General features: G+C 40.5%; 1 protein-coding gene across 2 annotated transcripts in view; it reads left to right on the top strand.

The window, feature by feature from the left end:
* XRN1 (5'-3' exoribonuclease 1) overlaps positions 1 to 22,681 on the top strand; it is a 123,361-nt gene that overhangs the window by 370 nt on the left and 100,310 nt on the right. For both annotated transcript variants that reach the window (XM_089672571.1, XM_089672572.1), the window contains exons 2-6: positions 11,217 to 11,449; positions 15,090 to 15,187; positions 18,621 to 18,730; positions 18,819 to 18,929; positions 20,636 to 20,721. In XM_089672571.1, the coding sequence (XP_089528697.1) occupies positions 11,217 to 11,449; positions 15,090 to 15,187; positions 18,621 to 18,730; positions 18,819 to 18,929; positions 20,636 to 20,721 (638 nt within the window). The remainder of the gene's footprint in view (positions 1 to 11,216; positions 11,450 to 15,089; positions 15,188 to 18,620; positions 18,731 to 18,818; positions 18,930 to 20,635; positions 20,722 to 22,681) is intronic.

Below are 22,681 nucleotides of genomic sequence, written 5' to 3' on the forward strand. Positions count from 1 at the left end.
CACAGTCACTGAGAGAGAATAAAGTGTTCACTATGAGAGAGATATACGATCAGAACTATGTTCCCTATAGGAGAGAATCCAGTGTTCACTATAGGAGAGAATCCAGTGTTCACTATAGGAGAGAATCCAGTGTTCTCTATAGGAGAGAGATCAATATTCCTTATAGAAGAGAATCCAGTGTTCACTATAGGAGAGAAATCAATATTCCTCAAGGAAGAGAATCCAGTGTTCACTATAGGAGAAAGATCAATATTCCATATAGAAGAGAATCCAGTGTTCACTATAGGAGAGAATCCAGTGTTCTCTATAGGAGAGAGATCAATATTCCATATAGAAGAGAATCCAGTGTTCACTATAGGAGAGAGATCAATATTCCATATAGAAGAGAATCCAGTGTTCTCTATAGGAGAGAGATCAATATTCCTTATAGAAGAGAATCCAGTGTTCACTATACGAGAGAGATCAATATTCCTTATAGAAGAGAATCCAGTGTTCACTATAGGAGAGAGATCAATATTCCTTATAGAAGAGAATCCAGTGTTCACTATAGGAGAGAGATCAATATTTCATATAGAAGAGAATCCAGTGTTCACTATAGGAGAGAGATCAATATTCCTTATAGAAGAGAATCCAGTGTTCACTATAGGAGAGAGATCAATATTCCTTATAGAAGAGAATCCAGTGTTCACTATAGGAGAGAGATCAATATTCCTTATAGAAGAGAATCCAGTGTTCACTATAGGAGAGAGATCAACATTCCTTATAGAAGAGAATCCAGTGTTCACTATAGGAGAGAGATCAATATTCCTTATAGAAGAGAATCCAGTGTTCACTATAGGAGAGAGATCAACATTCCTTATAGAAGAGAATCCAGTGTTCACTATAGGAGAGAGATCAATATTTCATATAGAAGAGAATCCAGTGTTCACTATAGGAGAGAGATCAATATTCCTCATAGAAGAGAATCCAGTGTTCACTATAGGAGAGAGATCAATATTCCTCATAGAAGAGAATCCAGTGTTCACTATAGGAGAGAGATCAATATTCCTCATAGAAGAGAATCCAGTGTTCACTATAGGAGAGAGATCAATATTCCTTTTAGAAGAGAATCCAGTGTTCACTATAGGAGAGAGATCAATATTCCTCATAGAAGAGAATACAGTGTTCACTATAGGAGAGAGATCAATATTCCTTTTAGAAGAGAATCCAGTGTTCACTATAGGAGAGAGATCAATATTCCATATAGAAGAGAATTCAGTGTCCACTATAGGAGAGCATTCAATATTCCTTATAGAGGAGAATGCAGTGAGAGAATTCAATAATCCTTATAGAAAAGAATCCAGTGTTCACTATAAGAGAGAAATCAATCTTCCCTATAGAAGAGAATTCAGTGTCCACTATAGGAGAGCATTCAATATTCCTTATAGAGGAGAATGCAGTGTTCACTATAGGAGAGAATTCAATAATCCTTATAGAAAAGAATCCAGTGTTCACTATAAGAGAGAAATCAATATTCCTTATAGAAGAGAATACAGTTTTCACTATAGGAGAGCATTTAGTATTTCATATAGAAGAGAATCCAGTGTTCACTATAGGAGAGAAATCTATATTCCCTATAGAAAAGAATCCAGTGTTCACTATAGGAGAGAAATCAATATTCCTTAGAGAAGAGAATCCAGTGTGTACTATAGGAGAGCATTCAGTATTTCCTATAGTAGATAATCCAGTGTTCACTACAGAAGAGAAATCAATCTCCTAGATTGTAAGCTCCAAAGAGCAGGGCCCTCAATTCCCTCTGGTATTGTTACTGTATTGTCTCCCACTATAATGTAAAGCGCTGAGCAAACCGTTGGCGCTATATACATCCCGTATAATAATAATCTTCCCTATAGAAAAGTATCCAGTGTTCTCTATAGGAGATAAATCACTCTTCCCTGTAGAAGAGATTCCAGTGTTCACTATCAGAGATACATCAATATTACCTATAGAAAAGAATCCAGTGTTCACTATAGGAGAGAAATCAATATTCTCTATAGAAAAGAATCCAGTGTTCACTATAGGAGAGAAATCCATATTCCCTATAGAAAAGAATCCAGTGTTCACTATAGGAGAGAAATCAATATTCCCTATAGAAAAGAATCCAGTGTTCACTATAGGAGAGAAATCAATATTCCCTATAGAAAAGAATCCAGTGTTCGCTATTGGAGAGAAATCAATATTCCTTATAGAAGAGAATCCAGTGCTTTCTAAAGGGGAGAATACAGTGTTCTATACAGTGAAGGAAATCAGTATTTGATCCCCTGCTGATTTTGAGTGTTTGCCCACTCACAAAGAAATGATCTAAAAATTGAACGGTAGGTGTATTGTAACACTGAGAGACAGAATAGCATCAAAAAATTCAAAAGAAATCCATGTCTAACAAATTATGCGCTGATTTGCATGTTCATGAGGGAGATAAATATTTGATCCCCTATCATTCAGCAGGATTTCTGGCTACCAGGTGACTTTCATACAGGTAACAAGCTGAGATTTGTTTACCCTACTCATCTTTTCTGTTTTTCACTAGTTTGTTACCTGTATGAAAGACACCTGGTAGCCAGAAATCCTGCTGAATGATAGGGGATCAAATACTTATTTCCCTCATGAACATGCAAATCAGTGCATCATTTGTTAGACATGCATTTCTTTCGAATTTTTTGTTGCTATTCTGTCTCTGTGTTACAATACACCTACCATTCGATTTTTAGACTGATCATTTCTTTGTGAGTGGGCAAACATTCAAAATCAGCAGGGGATCAAATACTTATTTCCTTCACTGTATATGAGAAACCCAATAATAAATATATGAGAGAATAGAGTGTTCACTATAGGAGATAATACAGTATTTACAACAAGAAAGAATCCAGTGTTCACTATAGGAGAGAAATCGATATTCTCCATAGAAGAGAATCCAGTGTTCACTATAGGAGAGAGATCAATATTCCTTATAAAAGAGAATCCAGTGTTCACTATAGGAGATAATTCAATATTCCTTATAGAAGAGAATCCACTGTTCACTATAGGAGAGAATTCAATATCCCTTACAGAAAATAATCCAGTGTTCACTATAAGAGATAAATCAATATTCCTTATAGAAGAGAATCCAGTGTTCACTATAGGAGAGCATTCAGTATTCCCTATAGAAGAGAATCACAATAATAAATATATGAGAGAATAGAGTGTTCACTATAGAAGATAATACAGTATTTACAACAAGAAAGAATCCAATGTTCACTATAGGAGAGAAATCGATATTCCCCATAGAAGAGAATCCAGTGTTCACTACAAAAGATAAATCAATCTTCCCTATAGCAGAGTATCCAGTGTTCACTATAGGAGAGAATTCAATATTCTATATAGAAGAGAATCCAATGTTCACTATAGGAGAGAAATCAGTTTTTCCTATAGATGAGAACTCTGTGTTCACTATAGGAGATAAATCAATATGCCTTATAGAAGAGAATCCAGTGTTATCTAAAGGGGAGAATACAATGTTCACTATAGGAGAGCATTCAGTATTTCCTATAGAAGAGAATCCAGTGTTCACTATAAGAGAGCATTCAGTATTTCCTATAGAAGAGAATCCAGTGTTTACTACGAAAGAGAAATCAATCTTCCCTATAGCAGAGTATCCAGTGTTCACTATAGAAGAGAAATCAATGTTCCTTATAGAAGAGAATCCAGTGTTCACTATACGAGAGAAATCAATCTTCTCTATAGAAGAGAATCCAGCATTCACTATTGGAGAGAATTCAATATTCCTTATAGAAGAGAATCCAGTGTTATCTAAAGGGGAGAATACAGTGTTCAGTGTAGGAGGGATTACAGTTCTATATAAGAGAAATACAATAAAGATATATGAGAAAATAGGGTGTTCACTATAGAAGAGAATTCAGTATTTACTACAAGAAAGAATCCAGTGTTAACTATAGGAGAGAAATCAATATTCCCTATAGAATATAATCCAGTGTTCACTATAGGAGAGAATTCAATCTTCTCTTTAGAAGAGAAGAAAGTGTTCACTACAGGAGAGAATTCAATCTTCCCTATAGAAGAGAAGAAAGTGTTCACCATAGGAGAGAATTCAGTATTCCCTAATAGAAGAGAATCCAGTGTTCGATATAGGAGAAAATTCCATCTTCCCTATAGAAGAGAATCCAGTTATTATCCAGTGTTCACTATAGGAGGGACTACAGTGTTCTATAAATGAGAAACACAATAATAAATATATGAGAGAATAGAGTGTTCACTATAAAAGAGAATACAGTATTTACTACGAGAAAGAATCCAGTGTTCACTAAAGGAGAGAAATCAATAGTTCCTATAGAAGAGAATCCAGTGTTCACTATAGGAGAGAAAGCAATATTCCCTATTGCAAGGGTTTAACCTATGTCTGTAGCCCTTTATATGTCCTCGGATATATCCAGCCTCTGAGTTCAGGAGAAATAATGCTCCGGACAGCGAAGTGTACAAGCTAAATCTCTGAAAGTTTAATGCGTACTTGCAGTTTTTACAAAGTCAAAATGACTAATGAAATATTGTACTCTTATCCAGAAAGATAGCAAGTACAAATGACTGAAGACCACCATATAAGGCAGTTCCGTTTCTACAGAATAGAAACTGAATTCATAAACTAAAGCGTTTTTACAAGTGACATGTACAGTGGGGATCGAAAGTTTGGGCACCCCAGCTAAAAATTTGTATTAATGTGCATAAAGAAGCCAAGGAAAGATGGAAAAATCTCCAAAAGGCATCAAATTACAGATTAGACATTCTTATAATATGTCAACAAAAGTTAGATTTTATTTCCATCATTTACACTTTCAAAATAACAGAAAACAAAAAAATGGCGTCTGCAAAAGTTTGGGCACCCTGCAGAATTTATAGCATGCACTGCCCCCTTTGCCAAGCTGAGACCTGCCAGTGTCATGGATTGTTCTCAATCATCGTCTGGGAAGACCAGGTGATGTCAAGATCAAAGGTATTAAATGCCCAGACTCATCTGACCTTGCCCCAACAATCAGCACCATGGGTTCTTCTAAGCAGTTGTCTAGAAAACTGAAACTGAAAATAGTTGACGCTCACAAAGCTGGAGAAGGCTATAAGAAAATAGCAAAGCATTTTCAGATGTCAATATCCTCTGTTTGGAATGTAATTAAGAAATGGCAGTCATCAGGAACAGTGGAAGTTAAAGCAAGATCTGGAAGACCAAGAAAAATATCAGACAGAACAGCTCGCAGGATTGTGAGAAAAACAATTCAAAACCCACGTTTGACTGCACGATCCCTCCAGAAAGATGTGGCAGACACTGGAGTTGTGGTACACTATTCCACTATAAAGAGATACTTGTACAAATATGGTCTTCATGGAAGAGTCATCAGAAGAAAACCTCTTCTACGTCCTCACCACAAAAATCATCGTTTGAACTTTGCAAATGAACATATAGACAAGCCTGATGCATTTTGGAAACAAGTTCTGTGGACCGATGAGGTTAAAATTGAACTTTTTGGCCGGAATGAGCAAAGGTACGTTTGGAGAAGAAGGGGCACAGAATTTAATGAAAAGAACCTCTGTCCAACTGTTAAGCATGGGGTTGGATCAATCATGCTTTGGGGTTGTGTTGCAGCCAGTGGCACAGGGAACATCTCATGAGTAGAAGGAAAAATGGATTCAATAAAATTTCAGCAAATTTTGGATGCTAACTTGAAGCTATCTGTGAAAAAGCTGAAGTTAAAGAGAGGATGGCTTCTACAAATGGATAATGATCCTAAACACACCTCGAAATCCACGGGGGATTACATCAACAGGCGTAAACTGAAGGTTTTGCTATGGCCTTCACAATCTCCTGACCTCAACATAATTGAAAATCTATGGATAGACCTTAAAAGAGCAGTGCGTGACAGACAGTCCAGAAATCTCAAAGAACTGGAAGACTTTTGTAAGGAAGAATGGGCAAAGATACCTCAAACAAGAATTGAAAGACTCTTGGCTGGCTACAAAAAGCGTTTACAAACTGTGATACTTGCCAAAGGGGGCAGTACAAGATATTAACTCTGCAGGGTTCCCAAACTTTTGCAGACGCCATTTTTTTATTTTCTGTTATTTTGAAAGTGTAAATGATGGAAATAAAATCTAACTTTTGTTGACATATTATAAGAATGTCTAATCTGTAATTTGATGCCTTTTGGAGATTTTTCCATCTTTCCTTGGCTTCTTTGTGCACAAAATAATACAAATTTTTAGCTGGGGTGCCCAAACTTTTGATCCCCACTCTAACAACGAAATTAACTTGTTCACACATCTAAAATGGAGGCATTATACAAAATGGATGCCAGTTATTAAGACTTTTTTTCCTTACACCTATAGAAGAGAATCCAGTGTTCACTATAAGAGAGACAGCAATATTCCCTATAGGAGAGAATTCAGTATTCCCTATAGAAGAGAATCCAGTGTTCACTATAAGAGAGACAGCAATATTCCCTATAGGAGAGAATTCAGTATTCCCTATAGAAGAGAATCCAGTGTTCACTATAAGAGAGACAGCAATATTCCCTATAGAAGAGAATCCTGTGTTCACTATAGGAGAGAATTCAATCTTCTCTATAGAAGAGAATGTACACTATAGGAGAAAATTCAATCGTCCCTATAGAAGAGAATCCAGTGTTATCTATGGGGAAGAATACAGTGTACACTATAGGAGAGAAATCAATATTCCCTATAGAATTCCAAGAGAATCCAGTGTTCTGTTTAGGAGAGAAATCCATATTCCCTATAGAAGAGAATCCAGTGTTCACTATAGGAGAGAAATCAATATTTTTCCAAACGTCTTCCAGGACAGCTTCCTTGAGAAGTAGAGCTCCCCACTCCGGGACAGGAAACACGTAAGCACAGCACTTTAAGGGCGGACCTCCAGCCCTTCCTCCTCAGGTTTTTAGTGTTCCTCCGGAGAAACGGGTACAGTCCAAAGGAACCTGTTTTTGGAAGCCCTAGGCTCCAGGGGGTGCTGGTGGCTCCTGTGTTGTTACCTCCTCTTGCCCGGCGCGATCCCTCCTGGTTGTAGAGGAGTGGGGCTGCACTCCTGGTGTCCTTCCAGGCCTCAGAGGAGGAGGACTGCCAGTGATGGATCTTCTGCCCTAGCCAAGAAAAGGGGAACTTCAGGTCTTTTTGTGCGAGACACCCCCCTCCCCCGGGTGGGCGGCAACGTGGGAGGGGTGTGTTTCAGAGGGTGGCCTCTTCGTCCCCCGGGGAGAAGCTCAGCGGCTGGAGCACAGTGGGGTGAAGAGACCGCCAGGCAGGCGTGCGGGGAGCTGCGATTTCCAGAAGGTGCTCTCTAAGCGGTGACATCATTGACGGGCACAGGGAACTTGTGGTTCCTGTCTCCATAGCCACACAGGCATCAGATCGGACGGCCGGTATGGTGTTAAACCCAGCAGAGGCTGTGGATCCACACCACAAGGGACATGGTGGAAGGCTCTGGCCCCTCTCAGCAAGCGGACCCTGCTCCTTAAGGCACTGGCTCCTCCCAGGTAGGCTTGGGGACTTTAGATTCCCTCTTGCTGATGCCTGGAATGGTTTTCTCTTTCCCCAGTCTCTGAGCGCAGGTTACGGTGGGACACACTTCCTTTTTTACTCCCCCAGCACAGTGGTGTTTGGATGAGGAGCAGGGGCTGATTTTCTTCTGCATTGTGTTCTTGCTTGTTGTAGGTTAAAGCGCAGGACATGACGCAGAGTCAGGCCCCTAAGAAGAAGTGTGCAGTTTGTGCAGTGAAATTGGGTTCAACTTGGGAAAAGCCTTTATGCCGCAATTGTATGGATAGCCTTATTAAGGATGTGTAATTTACAGCCTGCCATAAGGTCCTCACCTCCATTAAGGATGACATGACATCTACTTTTCAGTCGTTTAAATCCCTACTGGATAGAATGCAGACACCGCTGGGGCCTTGGACCCAGTCGTCTGGTACGGTGGTATCAGAAGCAGTAAGAGGGAAGGAGGACCCAGAAGAGGATCCTAGGTCCCTTGCTTCCTCATGGGCAGGTTCAGGCTCGGAGGAGGAGGATGGTGAGGTTTGCTCCTCCATAGGTTCAAGGTACAAATTGTCCCTTGATGATGTAGACGACCTCCTTAAGGCTATCTACAAAACCTTAGAGATTGAGGAGGAGGATGTATGCCTATCTAAACATGACCTCATGTATCAGGGTCTACATGCTAAAAAGACTACTCTTTTCCCGTCCATACTTCCCTGGTGGATACCATTAAGCTAGAATGGGAAAACCCTGAAAGGTCTGGAGTGGAACTCTCCTTCGCCGGTTATCATTACAACCGATGACAGCATCTAGGCAACAGAGCAGCTCAGAGATCCTCAAATCAGAGAGAACTTTTAGCAGTCCAGTGAGCATTGGATACCTTCCAGGCAGATCTGTTAGACCGTCACCTGCAGATCCGTTTGGGCAATATTGCTACGGTGGCATACATTAACAAGCAAGGGGGTATGAGAAGCCCTCCTCTTCAAGCAATTGCGTACAGCATTCTATCTTGGGCTGATTAAAACTTGCGTTCGATATCTGCCATTCATCTGAAAGGGGTGCTGAATTCCCTAGGGGATTTCCTAAGTCGGCATCCGGTCAAGCACGATGAACGGTCTCTAAACCACGACAAACAGTCTCTCAACCCCGTAGTGTTTACGTCCATCACTCTCAGATAGGGCATGCTGGAGGCCAATCTCTTTCTTCCCAGGAAAATCAGACAGTTCGTCTCCCTAAATCTGCGAGATCAGGCTTTGGGTGTGGATTCTTTTGCGAGCACGTGGAAGTTCAATCTCTGTTATGCATTTCCCCCAGTGAGGCTAACTACAGCAGTCCTGCAGAAATTTCTGTTAGAAAAGACTAACCTCATTCTGGTGGCACCGTTCTGGCCGAAGAGGCCATGGTTTTCTCTGCTGTGGAGCCTGGCCTTGGTTTCTCTGTTCCTTCTTCCAGAGAGGGAAGATCTGGTCTCGGTCCTGTGCTACACCCTCAAGTCAGAACCTTGAGGTTGGTAGAGTGGCTTCTGAAGAGCAACTCCTGAAAGCTCAGGGGTTTTCTGACAGAGTAATAAGGACTTTAGTGAACTGCCACAAACTCGTTACCAGAGCTATTTATGCTAAGGTCTGGAAAAAATTCAACGCCTGGTTGCTAGGTAAGGGACGAGGCCCTCCGGTTATCCCAGCAGTATTAGATTTCTTTCAGGATGATGTGGATCAGGGCCTTTCAGTTAGCACTTTAAAGGTGCAGGCCTTGGCCCTTAGTGTTTTCTTCAGATCCCCCTCCAGCAAGATCCCTTTTTATAACAGATTTTTTCAGGGCTCATTCCAAGTCCAGGCCGGCGGTCGTCAGGTCTTGTCCAGTTTGGGATCTGTCTTTGGTTCTAAAAGCTTTGGTCCTTTTTTCCCTTTTTAAACCTCTGGAGAAATCTTCAATAAAGTTTTTAACTCAAAACTTTTTTGATAGCAATCACATCGACCCGTAGGGTGAGTGAATTGCAGGAGCTTTCCATTAGGGAATTCCGTATTCCCTATAGGAGAGAATCCAGTGTTCATCATAGGAGAGAATTCAATCTTCCCTATAGAAGAGAATTCCGTGTTCGCTATAGGAGATAATTTAATATTCCCTATAGTAGAAAATATAGTGTCATCTATTGGGTAGAATACAGTGTTTAGTATATGAGGGACTACAGTGTTCTATATATGAGAAACGCAATAATAAATATATGCGAGAATAGAGTGTTCACTATAGATGAGAATACAGTATTTACTACAAGAAAGAGTCCAGTGTTCACTAGTGGTGCACCGAAATTACAATTCTGAACGGAAACCGAAAATTCAGGATGCATTAGGCCAAAAACCAAAATGGTTTAAAAAAAAAAAAAAAAATATATATATATATATATATATATATATATATATTTGTGGCAGGTAAGCTTCCGGATGAGTCTCCCCATTCAATTCTGTGAGCGTTGTAAGAGAACTGAAATCTTCCAGGACAGCATATGATCCACAGTTATAAACAACCAACACCAGCTAGTCACCTCAGGCATCTGTGTTTTTCTGGCCTAGCAGGAACATCATTTTTTTTTTTTTGTATTCTTGCTGTTTGCAGTTTTTTATGCTTTCCCATGTTTCAGGGATAGTGGACCCGGTGGGTTGTATAGCTGGGGCTTGTTGGATTAAGAAATCTCAAATACTTATCCTGGAAAAGGGGGCCCCCCCTCCCCTTTCTAATGCCTCAAGGTCTCTTCTCCATTTGAGGAGAAGAAGCTGTCCCTGCAATTGTAGTGGTTTTAGTTGAGCCCTGTGGTACTCACTCCAATTCCAGCATTTGATGGTCCCTCTGCTTTTTTGCCTCCACTCTGTGAGTAGTAGCAGAGAAAGGCTCAGTAGCCAGCTGTTTCCTGCTGTAATCCCAGCCACATTTGTTGAAGGGAGTGGGCAGGGAACGTAAGGCCATCTCCAGATCAATTTATGGCCTTCTAGTGTACTGCATACCATAGGAGAGCTGCCAGCTAGTTTCAGGCACTGGTAGGGGCTGAAGCATTGGGTAGAGACACTCTAGTCTATTTATTCAGACAAAATCTTTGCAAACTCCGTATATTCAGCTGTTTCCTCATTGTGGAGTCAAACGCCAAGTGCTACAAATTCAGATCCTACAGAACTAGACACTAAGTGGCTCCATGGTAGGTTGGATGTTCTCTGTTGGCTACAGTATGTATTTCCATACTGTGAGTGGGGTACAGTTGCAACCTAGTTTTAGCGCATGATGCCCTACTTTGGGAGGAAAGTAATTTTTTTGGGTGTGGTTCTTTCCTAGGGGTCACCACTTCTGCTCTGCAATGCATTGTGGGCAATGGTAATACTTTAATGATCTATGTTCCTTTTGTAGTGGTTTTCAGGCCAATGCCACAGGAGTTAAGAACCCACAAAAAACTTCCTGCACCTGTTCTAGAAGCATGTGAAGCAGTTATTTCCTATTTAAAAACTTTTTTTTTTTTTGGTGCAGGTTAATGAATAAGGAAGTCTTGTTAGGACCCCTCCCTTCTTTTTCTCCAGTTTTTTTATATTAGTTTGACTATAATCTACAAATAATACATTTATTTGAAATTTAATGAATGAGTGGATGTTAAATGACACTGTTGCACCTCCTAGATCCCAGAGTTCGACAATCTGTACTTGGACATGAATGGCATTATCCACCAATGCTCTCATCCGAATGACGACGATGTGCACTTTCGAATTACAGAAGACAAGATATTTGCAGATATATTTCACTACTTGGAAGTTCTGTTCCGTATTATCAAGCCACGTAAGGTTTTTTTCATGGCTGTGGATGGTGTTGCTCCCAGGGCAAAAATGAACCAGCAGCGGGGAAGACGTTTTAGGTATTTATTACTTTTTAACTTGTTTAACTTTTTTTGAATTCCAAAACTTGGAGTCCTTTAGGAACAAGTTTTATACATACATCATGCTCTCCATACACGTTAAAATCTGACATACTATGTATAATCAATCACCTTGAGATACACCAAAACTGTACAACATGAGGACCTACCTACACTACCCAGTCAATCTGTATACAATCAGACAGACACTTACACGACATAGTTGTTGGTAAATCGAAAGGAGATTGTACAATCAGATTATTGTAAAGTGTATGGGGATTTTCCTGATATATGCATTCTATGTCAACTACAGTGCCTTCATAAGTATTCATACTCCTTTGAAACTTTCCACATTTTGTCATGTTACAGCCAAAAATATAAATGTATTTTTTTGGGATTTTATGTGATAGACCAACACAAAGTGGCACATAATTGTGAAGTGGAAGGAAAATGATAAATGGTTTTCAACATTTTTTACAAATAAATATCTGAAAAGTGTGGTGTGCATTTGTATTCAGCCTCCTTTACTCTGATACCCCTAACTAAAATCTAGTGGAACCAAATGCCTTCAGAAATCGCCTAATTAGTAAATAGAGTCCACCTGTGTGTAATTTAATCTCAGTATAAATACAACTGTTGTGTGAATCCCTCAGAGGTTTATTAGAGAACATTAATGAACAAACAGCATCATGAAGGCCAAGGAACACACCAGACAGGTCAGGGATAAAGTTGTGGATAGGTTTAAAGCAAGCAAATCTACCAAGACATGGTCGTCCACCTACACTGACAGGCCGGGCAAGGAGAGCATTAATCGGAGAAGCAGCCAACAGGTCCATGGTAACTGGAGTAGCTGCGGAGATCCACAGCTCAGGTGGGAGAATCTGTCCACAGGACAACTGTGAGTCATACACTCCACAAATCTGGCCTTTATGAAAGAGTGGCAAGAAGAAAGCCATTGTTGAAAGAAAGCCATAAGAAGTTCCTTTGCTGTTTGCGAGAAGCTGTGTGGGGGACACAGCATGTGGAAGAAGGTGCTCTGGTCAGATGAGACCAAAATTTAGCTTTGTGGCCTGAAAGCAAAACACTGTGTGGTGGAAAACTAACACTGCACATTTCCCTGAACACACCATCCCCACCGTGAAACATGGTGGTGGCAGCATCCTGTTGTGGAGATGCTTTTCTTCAACAGGGACAGGTAAGCTGGTCAGAGTTGATTGGAAGATGGATGGAGCCAAATACAGGACAATCTTAAAAGAAAACCTGTTACAGTCTGCAGAAGACCTGAGACTGGAACATAGGTTAACCTTCCAGCAAGAGCTGCCAGAGCTACAATGGAATAGTTTAGATCAAAGCATATTCATGTGTTAGAATGGCCCAGTCAAAATCCAGACCTAAATCCAATTGAGAATCTGTGGCAAGACTTGAACATTGCTGTTCACAGACGCTCTCCATACAATCTGACAGAGCTTGGGCTATTTTGCAAAGAAGAATGGGCAAAAATGTCACTCTAGATGTGCAAAGCTGGTAGAGACGTCCCTAAAAGACTTGCAGCTGTAATTGCAGCTAAAGGTGGTTCTACAAAGTATTGACCGACCTGATATCCATCTACCACCCAAAACGCACTCTCCGCTCCTCACAAGACCTCCTACTCTCTAGGTTCCTGGTCTCCTCCCATGCATGTCTCCAGGACTTCTCCAGGGCTTCCCCCAGCCTCTGGAACTCACTACCCCAATCCATCAGACTGTCACCTACCCTCCTCACCTTTAGGCGCACCCTGAAAACCCATCTCTTCAGAGAAGCCTACCCCGCCCTCACTTAATTGCCGATCTCCTCCGCTCTTCCCACCACTCCATCCCCCACAGCTATTTCCTCCTGTACCACTCTCCCCTCCCTCCTAGATTGTAAGCTCCAAGGAGCAGGGCCCTCGAACCCCTCGTGTATTGTATTGTTACTGTACTGTCTCGTGTACTGTCTCCCATTATAATGTACAGCGCTGAGTAAACTGTTGGCGCTGTATGAATACTGTATAATAATAATAATATTGGCTCGGGGGGCTGAATACAAATACATGCCACACTTTTCAGATATTTATTTGTGAAAAATGTTGAAAACCAATTATTTTCCTTCCACTTCACAATTATGGGCCACTTTGTGTTGGTCTATCACATAAATTCTCTATAAAATACATTTCCGTTTTTGGCTGTAACAAGACAAAATGTGGAAAACTTCAAGGGGTGTGAATACATTTTCAAGGAACTGTATTTCTTGTGACTATGGTCTTCTAGACTATGGACTAGATGACTGCATTGATTTTTCCTGTGTGAACATTCTGTACACAACAGAACATAATGGTGGGTAGTTGTCTATAATTCCCCCATTGTCTCATCTAAAGTTTGAATATTTCTCCTTGCACGCAGTTGATGCTTTACATGCATATTTGAATGAGGCAGTTAATAATTACAAATAACAAAGTTAATGATTTTACTTTTGTGCTTTCGCTTATTAATGTAATTGCTTTAGATATTAAACCCAAAAGCAAACACTATTATAATGCTGCTTACCATTTTGTAGATGTGATAGCTGGATTCGGGTTTTTTTTATTTCCACCTGGTGATCCTGCTAGTAAGTCTGTTATTTTTTAACTGACCAAGCTGATGTAGGAACTGGAGGTTTGAGACAGAATATTTACCACTGACGGGTGCTTACAATGGCCAGCTTTTATTTATGTAAAACTTATTATCCCAAAAGCTCTCATTGTAACTGCCTAAAACGTGTGAGCTGAAATATGACTTCAGTTTGGTTAGTGTATCTAAATCTGCTACTACAGACTGACAGTGCTGCTGTCCAAAGGTGCCCCTGTGCTCCTTCATCCAGAGTGGGAGCACTCCAATACAGGAGGTGTGTTATTGGCCAGACCACCTGTGATAAGAGGGAAAAGAGCCTAAAAAAGTAAACAAATGCAGCCACCGCACCTACCAACTAAACCATAGGTAAAATAAGTTTATTTGAACAATTACCTGCCAAATCATTGTAATTCTATACAGCTAATCGTGTGATACAGCGGACAATAGCTAGGCTGATCACTTCACATTTCTTTACTGTTGTTTAGCAGCACAGCTTGTCACAAACCTGTTCGTGGTCTGCGGATTGGTCAGTGAAAGAACATCGCATCACCTATCAGAACATTACTTTGCACATTCTTATATCCCCTACAATCAGCCACCTCCCATTGACAGCATGGTGCACTGCAAAAATAAAAAATTATTGGCTAACAGTCTTGTCCTTTAAACTACCTGTAGGTTAAAAAAATATATTTTATTTATATAAGTGTGTGTGTGTGTGTATATATATTCTTTTCTTACATGCTTTTATGTAGCAGATTTTTTCTGTCAATGCTAAAGATTATAATGTGGTGTCCTATCAAGTGATTTGTACCTTCACACCATCCACCCCAGTATCATAGAAAATGCTCTTTTTGTGTTTATTTCCAATGAATGTGTGACACACAGCCTATTACAGATGATGACCATTTTAGTAGCTCTGTTTTCTATGGTTCACTTTTTTTCCCGTGTTCTTGAAATGAGCTGTATGTTTTGTTTATTATTCACATGACTCATTTTTCCCACTTTTTGCCATTTAGATCAGCAAAAGAGGCAGAAGACAAAATAAAGAAGGCAGTAGAAAAAGGGGAAGTTTTGCCAACCGAAGCCAGGTTTGACTCCAATTGTATTACTCCTGGTAAGAACATTGCAGTGGTCTACAAAAAGATAGCCAGCTTCTATGAAATAAATTTGTGGAGTATAGGTCGTGTATTATCCGGATAGCATACTGCCTTTTCCTACTCTCATTACTTAGAAAGGTGCTGATTTCCAAAAAGTCTATTGCATGCTAAGTTTAGCAGAGTGTCTTCAGCTTTGTGGACACTCAAACCTCAGAAACAATATGCATCCATAGACAGAGCAAGGTGTGCAGTGCATTGTGTCTGGAGTTTGTACTTTTGTTTATCTAGGTGTTTTGCTACAACTTCTTCATTATGGTAAGTAAATTGTTTATATCTAGCCACAAATCTAAAGAATAAAAACTGAAAAAAAAAAAAAAAAAGCTGTTTCTCTTACGTTCATTGACGGACGCAGCCTTCTCTTCTGTATTCATGACCAAACAGGGTTTTATAGCCCCACCTACAGGAGTAGGACACTAAACAGAAAAAAAAACTTGGCACCTCCTATGGGCAGTCCTCTCTGGGATATAAAACCCCCTCTCTGCTATAAGACTCGTCATTCTGCCTAGTGTCTCAGGAGTATGGACGTGTTTTTTTTCTATGCTGGGACTTGTGGTCCTATAGCTTTTTTTAAATTTTTTGGGGGATCTTTTCCTGCAGAGATCTTCTATCAATACTCAAGCTGGGCGACGGGCTGGTTGCAGGATCTAGCTAGCGGGAAGCTTGGGTTTCTTTTCTCTGGTGCCCCCATTCCTGCTGGCTGCTTCTTGCTGATGATGAACAGGATGACGACCCTTCTCCGTGACAGTGGGCTGATGCCCTCTCAGCGCCACTTGGGTCTGGCCTTTTGTAGCTACATATGGCCTGGGTTTGTGGCACCAGCTGTATTATATCCAGGTGCTGTTTAATGGGCTCCTGCCAAAGGGGGAGCTGCTATGTTCCATGCGTGACAGGCACATGTTTAGTTTTCCTACCTGTTTGTACTGCAGGAAGTGGGGGGCTTCAGACAGGTCTCCCTTGCGGGGCCTCTGCCGACGGCCTCCCTTGCGAGGCCTCTGCCATCGGCCTCCCTTGCGGGGCTTCACTTTCCTTCCTGGTTGCTAATGCTTTTGCTTGGAAAGTGTCAGTTGGCGGCTTTGTCCTGTAAGCCACCTTACCTGGTTTTACGCAAAGACAAGGTGGTGCTTTGACCTCCCCCTTCTTTTTTCCAAAGGTGGTGTTGGTTTTTCACTTGAGGGCATTGTTGGGCCGAAGATGGGCTTGGCAGCTGCTTCTGCCACTGTTTTTCTATTTTTTTTGCCCCATCTCTACTTGTTCTAAATGATCAATATCTCTTTTTAAGTGAGATCTTCAGAACTGGACACAGTATTCTAAATAAGGTCTAACTAAAAATCTGTATAGGGCAATCAGGACCTCCGGCTGTTGACCCCTCTAGTGATGCATCAACACTATACCCCAAATATTGAACACCGTAAAGGGATTCTTTTTCCCTAGGTGCATTTTACTTTTTACTTTTAGAAACATTGAACTGCAGTTTCCTCTGCTTTTGAGAAATCATCCAGCAATGCCAAACAATGTTCCATGTTAGTCACCTCCAGGGACTGTTAACCTTTTTGCATACCTCCTGTGTCCTCAACAAAAACACATACCTTACCCACCAACCTTGTAGTTACAGTATCTCACAGAAGTGAGTACACGGTGATTACAAAATATGTATAACATAAAAATACTGTAATTTAAATGCCACAGTATTACCCTTTATACCATGGCAATTTCTCTGTAAGCATTAGCATTTTTAATGAATAAGGACCTCTAAATTGGCCAAATGCATCCAGTAATATGCCTGTGTTTTAGGTTAGTGTTTTCTGCTGGATGATAGTGTGCTGAATGTGCTTCCCTAACCCATGCTTTTTGCTGGATGGATAAGCTACCATGCCTACACAGGGTAAGGTGAAAGTGTGGCAGAAAAGGGCATCTACTGACCCCCCTTACCTACATATGTTTTATAGGTGCTGTAAATACATTTGTGTGACACATTCATGCACAAATTGTGACTCCTAAGCTTTTTTTGCCAAGTATTTTTTAAAGGTTGCATAACTTTCATAGAGTCCCTCTTCTGTATTCAATGGCCACAAGCAACTACATTATCAGAGTTTAGTCCCTACTACCCTCACAATTTTCTCTATGGGGCCTCTTTAAGTAACACTTTTATGTCCTCTGCTCTCTCAGTTCCTGCTACAAAGATGTGCATGCACATTGCACAGCCATAAAAAATGGAAGGCTGCATGGCCATACAGAATACTGGCTATCCCTCTGGACTAAGGCATGATATTCTGTGACTGTGCAGCTCAGTGTCTTTGTAACAGGCAGCAAGGACCAGAAGGAAAGCAAAATTTGTTTAAAGGGAGATCGTTGAGGTCACATACAAAAATCTGTTTAAACACCCATACGATTTAAAAAAAAAAAAAACCCCATGAAAGCAATATGGAAGCTGCCATTGCTGGCCAACTTTTAAAAACGCTAGCCATTACATTGCATACTGCTTTCTGAATATCCCTATGTAGGGCCAGACCTGAGGTATGAATAATTTTATTTGAAAATGATCAGGTCATGCAGAATTAGAGATTTACTTATGATATATGCCCCCAAAAGGTTTTTAGATGGGAGGAGCTGGGTGTTTGAAGTTCCCCTGGCCTGTACATTTTTAGGCTCAGGAACTGGGCATTGCAGTAAACCAGGTCACCAGCATTTTTTTTTTTTTTTTTTACAGAGCAGAGCAGCCTTGTGCACCAAATTAGTGGGACTGTCCTTTTTATTTCCAATTACAACTTGTAGTGTAATTCTATGGGCCAGGTAGTCAGAGGACTTTGCTCTATATATGTACGTACTGGACATTATTGTAAAATTATCTAAAGTATATGTATTCATTTATAAGCTTTGTGCTGCATGTATATGTAATTCTTGTGTACAGTATATGTACACACTCAGTGTTTTACATATATACTTTAATTGTTACATTCTTTAATTATATTCACTTTACTACCTAGATCAGGGGTGGGCAACTGTGGCCCTCCAGCTGTTGTCGAACTACAAGTCCCATGAGGCATTGCAAAACTGACAGTTACAAGCATGACTCCTAAAGGCAGAGGCATGATGGGACTTGTAGTTCACCAACAGCTGGAAGGACACAGTTGTCCACCCCTGACCTAGATGATTGCTGTTGGATATGTTTGGCTAGTGGACAAACCTTTGCCAGCATGTAGTCTCCATTTGATAAAGCTGTTTCTTCTTTGCAAGCGTCAGTACTTGCACAAGTAACATAGAATACAGAATGGGATATTGGCGCATTGTTTAATAAAATCAGTGCTTTCATGCATTAAAAACACTGCTGTATTTAGAAGGAAATAAAATGTGGTAAATATTAATTTTCTCCAATTTCATTGCTCCTTTTAGGAACTGAATTTATGGCTCGCTTACATGAGCATCTGAAGTATTTTGTAAATATGAAGATTTCCACAGATAAGACATGGCAAGGTGTAGCTATATACTTGTCTGGTCATGAGGTCAGTGTGTGTGTGTTGCATTTACTTGTTGTGTTACACCAATAATTACCTCCTATTCCTGATATTTCTCTACAATGTTGTTTTACAGACTCCAGGGGAAGGAGAACATAAAATCATGGAGTTCATACGGTCTGAGAAAACTAAACCAGACCATGATCCAAATACAAGGCACTGCCTTTATGGATTAGATGCAGATTTGGTATGTGTATTTTATTGCCAGTTGACTTGTTTGTTCTCTGATTCCTATCTGTGCAGTTTAAACAATTACAGATGCAGTAGTTTGACAGTTTAAAAGCCGCAGGCAATTTAAAATTTTTTAAATATAATTGTGTTTTTTTTGTTTGTTTGTTTTAAATGGTGTGACTCTGACTTCGGAGTTTCACTGATTAGAAAATAGTTCCTGCACTACTTTTGCCAAATTGGGGTTCGACTTCCATAGACCTCTGTGCATGAAGTTGCACAGATGACTATGAAGTCCCACTGCCATCCAACTTTGAAATTGTGCGGCTTCAAGTTCAGAGTCAGATCCAGTGTGAACCAGGGCTCAATGTTAAACCACTAGCTAAAGCTTAACCGCTTGCCTGCTGCCCTATAGTAGAAGTACTGCTACAGGGCGGCAGGACTGCACAAAATCTCACACACACACACACACTCTTTGCAGTTCTGGGTAGGGAGTGTGTGCCCAGTAGTGTATTTAGGTTTTGTGCTTCCCTTGGCAACACAAAAATCGCCTGCCCCCACAGGCCAATCAACACCACCTCCCCCTTCCCCCTCCCCCTTCCCCCTCCCACAGAGAGAGCCTGACATTGACCAACAACACCCCTGCCCCCCACCCGGGAGAACCTGTGCAGCTCAGTGTACAATTCCAACAGCTTCAGGGATGAACTATCTTGCGTATACAATCAAGATAGTCAAAGAATACCCGGCGAAGATGTTGTTACCAGCGAGGGAGCTTCTGGACATTGTATTGCTAGAGGGTAGGTGAGTACAGTTCCACATTGGTGTCCATTGAAAAAAAAAATAGGACATGTTCTGTTTTTGTGTAATGTGATCCAACACTCTTTAATACTTTGCAACGCATAGCTTTGGATGAAAATTGTGACAACTTGGGGTTTGTTTAGCTCATGTGTAGCACATAACAGTGAGTCCAGTCCACTTCAGGTGTGCTTTTTAGGGATTTTTCTGCCCACTTTTATTTAAAGCAGTTCACAATCAAATTGCTTCCCATACAGGGGCTTTCCACCATCAATACGGAAAGTAACAATATTCTTTGCAGCTCTACTGCTCAGGCCTTGTGCCTTGGTCCTTCAGACCATCTATCACACCTCCCAGTGCTCATGCACAAACGCTGTACCTTTGTCAGCTCTGTGTCTTTCCTGCATCTCTCTGTCTGTCTGTCTGTCCTCTCCTGTACTTGATAGCACGGTGCAGACATGCACCTCTCTCTGCTCCATTGCAACACACTCTTACTCCTAAGAGGAGCACTGAACTCTAATCCTGTCTCTCCTAAAAAGCTAGAACACACTTATGCCATTAGTGTGCCTGTTTTCTGCTAAACCTGGCTTAAACTGCTATTTTGCACAGTGTCATGGCCTTGCCCTGCCACAAAGTTAAAAGAAAAAAAGCGGCACTGCAGTGTGTTATAACAATGCACTGCAGAACATGTTCACACCAAACAGCGGCACACACCCTAAACCAAACTGACTGAAACACGACTTTAGAGTCCTTGTTGTGAACTTTGAGGATCTAGAAGTGATGGCTTGTTTTAAACCAGTTTTACTGCTGGTCAAGAATTTGTAGTTAGTTGACTTTTCATAGACTGTGCATGGGGCACTTTAAATGACAGTGAAGCTGTATATATTATGCTTATCGATTAGTAATTTTCAAATACTGTTCTTATTGCAGATAATGCTTGGTTTAACAAGCCATGAAGTTCACTTTTCTCTTCTAAGAGAAGAGGTTCGCTTTGGTGGAAAGAAGAATCAAAAAAGGTAGATGAGCACTGTGGCAAACTTTTTATATAGGATCGTTTTCTCATCACAAGCTTTGTCTTCATTCTGGGTGTGATACTATTAAAGTTCTGCTGCATATGAAGACAAATCAGAAGTGTGATATACATTTACTATAAAACTATATTCTGGTTATTAAATTATCAGTTCACCAATATAAAACATTAGCCTAACCAGTTTTTAGGTCTGTTTGTCCTTTAAGTGGAAATATGGTGCTGGTTTAAATGGTGAATTTGTTGTATATCTTTTTATATATATTTATAAAGTAGTGAATGTGATATTCACCAAACATTCAGTGCAGTTGAATAAATGACTGTAATTTTAAAACATCCACATCTGGAAGATCCACCTGCCATAAATCTTTGGTGAATGTTGCATGCATGTCTTTATAAATATACTTAGAAACCTACCATCTTCTCATCTTGAAGGTGCTGCTTTGTGAACTATAGTATCAATGTGCTTACATCTCTTTGTCTCACGATTAAAAAACAGCAGTTGCAAATAATCCCACATTCTGTACATTCAGTGGTGGTTTTCTGTTCCAACAGAGTTATGCTCAGATTTTTTGGTTAGACTTTGTTTATAACTTGTACATACCTAAACTGTGGCAATACACTCTACCCTTCATGCTCATATTAACATTTCTGCAGCAGCTTCAACATCCGGAATAAGAGATTTTGGGTTGTAGTATTGATGTTGACAGACTGTCTTGACTGCATTCATTTTAATATAGCACTGTAACGGATGCATCCTAGGTGCCCCAATATTACATCTGTACAGGGTTTTTATTTATATATGTCTTCTGAATATCCGCTATAATTCATTCAGCAGAAAAATAAAAAATATTACATGTTACCTGCACGTGCCTCTGTTAGCCTTGAAACTGATCCATGTGGAGTCCCTTGTACTGAAACCTAAACTGAGCCTCAACTTCTCTCTGTGCTTAAATTAAAGTATATGTCAAAACATATGCAGTATAACTCTGCTATACATGCACATTTCCCAGTGTTTTATTTATTTAAAGATGTAGGAAGAATGGAGAAGACTTGTTGATCTGCAAGTATGCATTTGGCTCTGATTACTTGTTGGGGACTGACAAAATAAACATACAGCTTTTTTCTGGACTGAATTGTGTGGGCTCTGCCCAATTGGTTTTTGAATAACCACTAAATTTTCTACACTTATCCCTCCTAGCTTTCATTATGGAATACAGAATAACTGTAGAAAGGATTATATAGATGTTCTGTAGTCCATGCGAGCGAAGAGTGATAATTAGACTCCTTGAAATAACACTAGAAGTGTACACAGGACATTTCTGCATTTCTAACAAAATCATCTGGTGTTTTTTGCACTTCTTGAACAGATATAACAAAACCCTTTTTGGTGTTGTATTTAACAGACTGAAAGGGAGCAAAGAAGAGAAGGTCATTGTTTACACTTTAAGCGTTGTCCCCTGTCAAAGCGTACTTTTCTTTATATTAAAATAATCAACAAGTTATACTTACCTGCTCTGTGCAGTAGTAATGCACAGAGCGGTCCCCTACCTCCACTTCTGGAGTCCCCCACCGGTGCTCTCGGCTCCTCTTTTCTCAGTGCCCCCTTAGCAAGTCATTTTCTGAGGGGGCACTCGTATGGTTGCACTCCCATGCTGGGCTGTGTGCATTCATAGACAGACACTGCGTCTCAGCCATGCCCCCACTCCTTCCTCACAGGATTTGACTGACAGCTGCAGGAGCCTGTGAAAGAAAGAAAGGAGCAGCGCTGTTGCATATGGAACAGCACTGAATCGAGAGAGAACTCAAGTAAGTGCTTAGGTATGGCTGGGGGAGAGGCAAATACATTGGAAGGTTTTTACCTTAATGCAGAGAACGCATCAAGGGAATAAACCTTTTGTCTTTAGAACCACTTTAAGGCCCTGCATACAGCAGGGATCAACTAAGGG

Source organism: Staurois parvus, unplaced genomic scaffold, assembly GCF_062004578.1.
Source record: "Staurois parvus isolate SC_StPar_1 unplaced genomic scaffold, SC_StPar_1.0 ptg000131l, whole genome shotgun sequence".
Taxonomy (NCBI): domain Eukaryota; kingdom Metazoa; phylum Chordata; class Amphibia; order Anura; family Ranidae; genus Staurois; species Staurois parvus.